The 5118-nt window shown below is 50.0% G+C and overlaps 1 protein-coding gene across 4 annotated transcripts in view; it reads left to right on the forward strand.

Annotated features, from left to right (window-relative positions):
• The window catches only part of MYLK (myosin light chain kinase), a 220134-nt gene that overhangs the window by 112938 nt on the left and 102078 nt on the right, over positions 1 to 5118 (forward strand). For all 4 annotated transcript variants that reach the window (XM_014590176.2, XM_006154574.3, XM_014590175.2 and 1 more), the window contains one exon: positions 4695 to 4766. In XM_014590176.2, the coding sequence (XP_014445662.1) occupies positions 4695 to 4766 (72 nt within the window). The remainder of the gene's footprint in view (positions 1 to 4694; positions 4767 to 5118) is intronic.

The raw sequence follows: 5118 nt of genomic DNA on the forward strand, positions 1-5118 counted from the left end.
ACCAAAAAAAAAAAAAAAAAAAAAAAAAAAAAAAAAGAAAGAAAGAAAGAAAGAACCTTCTCTTCTGAGCTCAGTTCCCCAGAATCTCTGTCTTGTTACATCCTGGATTTTATTCCCCTGTTATGTGGTTTATGAACAATAGGAAGGAGGGAAGAATGAATTAAAGTTGGAAAAGTATGAGGATAGAGGAATGTATCAGTTATCTTTTGCTGTGTAACAAATTACCCTCATAACTTCGCCGTTTGAACAACAAACACTTACTCTTAGTTTCTGTGGGCTGAGAATTTGGAAGCAGCTTAGCAGGATAATTTTAAAGCTGTCATCAAGACGTCAACAGGGGCTGCAGTCTCTGAAAGATTGCCAAAGACTGGGGAATCTTCCAAGGTGGCTTACTCATACGGCTGGTGGCAGGAGGCCTCAGCACCTTACTAAGTGGACCTCTGCATAGTACTGTTTGAGTGTTTTTATGACAGGACAGCTGGATTCCCCAGAACTGTTATCCAAAAGGAAGCACAAGTTGGAACCTGTAATGTCTTTTATGACCTACCCTCAGGAGTCACATACCATCACTTCCAACTTTGCAGTTGTTAGAAGGGAAAAGGCACACACTTAGCCAGTACAAAGAATGGAAACTGATCATGTGCTTGTCTGTTTGAAAGGTGTAGTTACTTTGAGACAAAAATTGATTAATCAAGCTAGACGTCTTAGAGGAGATGACCTTTTTATGGGATTTAGAAGGAAAAAGGAAGACTGAGTCTTGGCAAATGAGAAAAGGCTTGGCTGTTGAATACGCTGAGCAAGTAAAGGGCAGGATGGGGGTAGCAAAGCAAAGGGTGATGGGAAGTTTTCCAGGCCAGAGAGGAGGGGTGCACTGGGAGGTCAGTGGGCAGACTGTCTGGGGCCAGCTGGGGATAGTCATAAAACTTAGACTGTCCCAGCTGGAAGGGACTTCAGAAGTTATCTAGCCTTCTCCTCATTTAATAACAGGGTAAACTGAGGTCTTGGGGTCATGGACTTGTTCATGGCCACCCAAAGGCAAGTAGCAGAGCCCAAGTTTAAACCCTCACTTTTGACTTCTTTCTTTATGGCCTGGCAGGGGGAGTTTCTCTCAAGTGTATTAGGAACTTGGGGGACCTGGGGAATGGCACTGGAGTCCCTGTTCATGTAGACTTGCGCCTTATTCTTCTAAATATCCAGCCTCTTCATTCCTTTGGGAGGCTGCTGCCCTGGCCTTGGCTTCATCCCAGCAGAGAAGGAGAAACCCAGTGGAAAGTTCTAGGGAGTGTGTGCCAGGTCTGCCAGGGGCCTTGTTCCCCTCCAGCTTTCTCATCCTGACAGGAATCAGACCTAGGCTCAGGGAAGATTGCCTTTCAGGGAGGAAGACTGGGGTGGCATCCTGTCTGTTCCTGCAAAGTTGTTGGGTAGATCTGGGTGAGTAGTTTCTACCTCCTCTCCCCTCGGTCTTGCCTCCTATCCCAAAAGGGAAATGTCAGAAAGTCAGCTCCAAATTCCAACTGAAATGTTTGAAAAGTTTATAATTGCCAAGAAATTAGTTCTTTAATCTTGTATATAAAATCCATCCTAGAGGAGGATGATTCAGAGTGGGGTGGAATCCAAGGCTTTGCAACCAAAGGGTGGCCTCTTATTCAGGGCTTGGGAAGTGGGGGCCAAAGGTCTGTTTGTTTGTGAGAGGTGCAGCGTGTAGGGTGATAGCCCCACAGTCTTGCAGCAGGGACCCCTCCTCAGTCCCAGACCTGGGTTTGGAACCAGGTCTGTGTACTGTCAAAGATGGACCCCAGATTCTGCTCCCACTGGTTGAGTTATCTGGCATGTGGGGCTCAGGAGAAAGTCTCTTCTGACCTTCATAGGTGCCAAATGAAGCTTAAACATACTTTTCCAACTTTAGTCTATTCCTCCCTCCCTTATATTTCTCATTTGCCTTAAAGGTCCAGCAGATTTAAATTTATGGCTATAGAAATAGTTACCCCACATTAGCCCTTGAGGTACAATCCACTTAGTGGGCAGAAGATTGCCTTTCAGGGTGGAAGACAGGGGTGGCAGTCTTATCTGTCCTGCAAAGTTGTCTGGTAGATCTGGGTGGGTAGTGTCCACCTCCTCTCCCCTAGGTCTTGCCTCTTATACCAAAAGAGGAAATGTCCAAAAGTCAGCTCCAAATTCTAACTGAAATGTTTGAAAAATTTTTATTTTGGGTCTCCACATAAACTGGGTCTCCATCGTCCTCTTTCCTCTCAGCCTGCATGGATGCCTCAGGGGAGACCTTGGGGTAGATGAGCAGAAAGCCTTGAGGGGCTCCTCTGTGCCTCTGCTCCCAGCCTTGAGTACAGGTCATGGAAAAGACAGCTGCCCTTGCCTGCCTCCCAATGAGGATACAACTTCCTTCAGCACAGGGTCAGGGCTACCACCATTTAAAGTCTCCTCAGGGTTTGGCTGGGTAAAGCAGGGCCATCTGGTCAGTGTCTGCTCCTGATTTTTGCATCTGGGCTGTGTTCTCCTTGTGACAGGCGGAAACTCAGCTAAGGAGATGTCGAAAAGGGCTACTGGCTAGACACAACCCTTGGGCATCTTATCTTCTTGCTCCATGCCAACCCAGGCACCACAACCTAGTACTTGTAAGAAAAGCGGGAAAAGAATAGCCTAACCCTGGCCAGCAGTCTAGCTGAAGTGCCTCACCCACGACATGACTTCACCTGCTTATTCTATAAACCCACCCAAGCCTCAACCCAACACCCTCTTCAGGGTGTTCAGAGCTCAGGGAGCTCTGAGAGCCTCTTGGTCTTTCTGGGGCCTGGAACTAAGGCTCCTAATTGCTATTTGTTGAATAAAGGGGCATCCTAATCCCTAAATTTCTCCAGGTGTGAAGTTCTCTGGCTCTTGACTCTGCCCTCAGAGAACTTGAGCATTGAGGAGGGTGACAGGAAGGAGAGTGAAGCTAAGGAAGCCAGGAAGGCATCTCCATGACATAGCCCAGGGCAGCATGAGGGCATTATGGGGAAGAGCAGAGGAAGGGGCCCCAACAGCAGATAGCAAAAAGCACTTCTGCATGCTCGAAATGGGTACCAGGGCCATGCCGAGGGGTGACCAGCTACCCCCAGGCCCTCCAAGACTCCCTGTGGAACCTATACTGCCCTATGGGCTGCCAGGGAAGCCAGGGAAGCGAGGTAGGCACACACATCCATAGAGTATGCATGAACATGTGCTCAGATGTCTGTCCATGTGGGCATGACTTATGCCTGTGCTCATATTTTGCAACTCAGACTTCCAAGTGCAAGTACCTACCTTACCGTAGACCCCACGGTAAGTGTGTACCCATGCACGCGGCTGATACGCACTTATGCACAGAGGGACACACAAACCCGCACATCCCAGGACAGATTCCACTGTAGGTCAATTTCAGGTCACAGGTCTTGGATCCAAGTGGACCCAGGTCCCAACCTCTTTCCCCACTAGGCGGCTCTGTGAGTTTAGGCAAATTACTCAACTTTCATGAGCTTCATTTTCATTACCTACAAAAACAGTGCTGACTCCAACTTCACAGAATTGTTGCACAATTAAATGAGATGGATCGTATAAGGAACCCCTCACAGAGCTCAGGACACGTCCACTGAGTCTAAGTCACGCATCAATCCCTGTAGTGCTATTAAGCCAGCCACATCTTGGACAGTGAGTGGGAGAGCTGACCTCGAGACCTTCTGCCCCAGCACTGCCCTGCCTAAACCCTGTGCCACAATTTCTCTTTAAAATGGCTGGTAGTGCTCTATACCTCACCAGCATATTGTGGAGAATGACAGCGAGTCACGAAAGCTGGAGGGAACTATATAAAGTGCAGTTCTCATGGTCATGAGAGTCAGCTTTGGCCCTCCGACCTGCCCTGATGCCTTCCCCCAATCTGAGCAGAACCTCCTTCGCTGGCCAGAGCCCAGGAACACCAGCAGATGGCAGTCTTGCATGGCTGGAGGGGTGATCTGCTGTAAACCCACCAAGAGCCCAAGTGTGGTCCAACCCCCTATGTGGAGCGGAGGGGCCTCAACCGCCAGCCATGCACCAGCGGGAGACTGAATAGTTTTATGGACACGAAGAATCAGAGCCCTCCCCACTTTGACTAAGAGAACGGGCCACCCATGTAGGGAGACGCTTGTTAGGGTTTGAACATAGAGTTCTGATCCAGGGCATTAGCTGACAAGTGGATGGGGGGTCATCTTGGGAACAGAAGGGGAAGGAGCAGGTGGGGAAGTAACTCCCTCTGTATAAGGGAGCACGAAGTCACTCTGCAGTCTCTGGACAGGCAACTAGAGTCTGAGTCTACTCTGAGCAGCACCACCCCAGTCCCTGCAGGGCCAGCTTTATTCGTCTCTTCATACTAACTGAGGAACTGTTTGATATTGCATCCTATAATACACACACCGAAGTGTCTTCTTCCTTCTTGCCGTCTATCTTAGCTGTTATCCAGAGGCTCTTTTTTAAACGAGAGCTCGGAAGATAAAGGTGGCCTCTGGGCGAGAGTGTCCTATCCTAGATCTGAGTCTGGGGTGGACATCCCAGCTAAGCCCGTGTTCATCTTCCCTGGTGGCCAGGCTGCCACCAAGCCCGTGCTCGCCTGCGCTCTCATAGCCTGAGGCTGACAGACCTTTGCCCAGAGAGCCTCTTGATCTTTATTGGTCCCTCAAATTCTCCAGGAACCGGGTTGGTGAATGCAGTTGCCAGGTGTCACTGATGCTCCAGGACAGCCCTGCCAGAGCCCTCCCAAGGTGAGTGCCCCCAGGAGCTGCCCTGGCCCCCACCTCCCTCCTGGCCCCCACGGCCCCAGCCCAGCAGCCCCAGAGTGCTCCTGTCCTCCAGCTGAGGCTGCCAAAGCCAAAGGGAGATTGGAGGGGAATGAGAGAGGGAAAATAAGGGAAGGGGGGGGTGGATTTTTTTTTTTTTGGCACACACCCTTATAAGGCTACTGAAGTCATTACCGATGTAATAAACCAACTAAGCAAGCGAGCGCCTCTCCCCAATGTTCCCTTCTATAAACACAGCCTGGCCAGCCCCCACCGCCCTCCCCCTCCCCTCTCCCCTCCGCCTTCCACCCTCAGGGATTTGCTCTCCCCTGCCGTT

This window comes from Tupaia chinensis, unplaced genomic scaffold, assembly GCF_000334495.1.
Source record: "Tupaia chinensis unplaced genomic scaffold, TupChi_1.0 Scaffold000415_1, whole genome shotgun sequence".
NCBI lineage: Eukaryota > Metazoa > Chordata > Mammalia > Scandentia > Tupaiidae > Tupaia > Tupaia belangeri.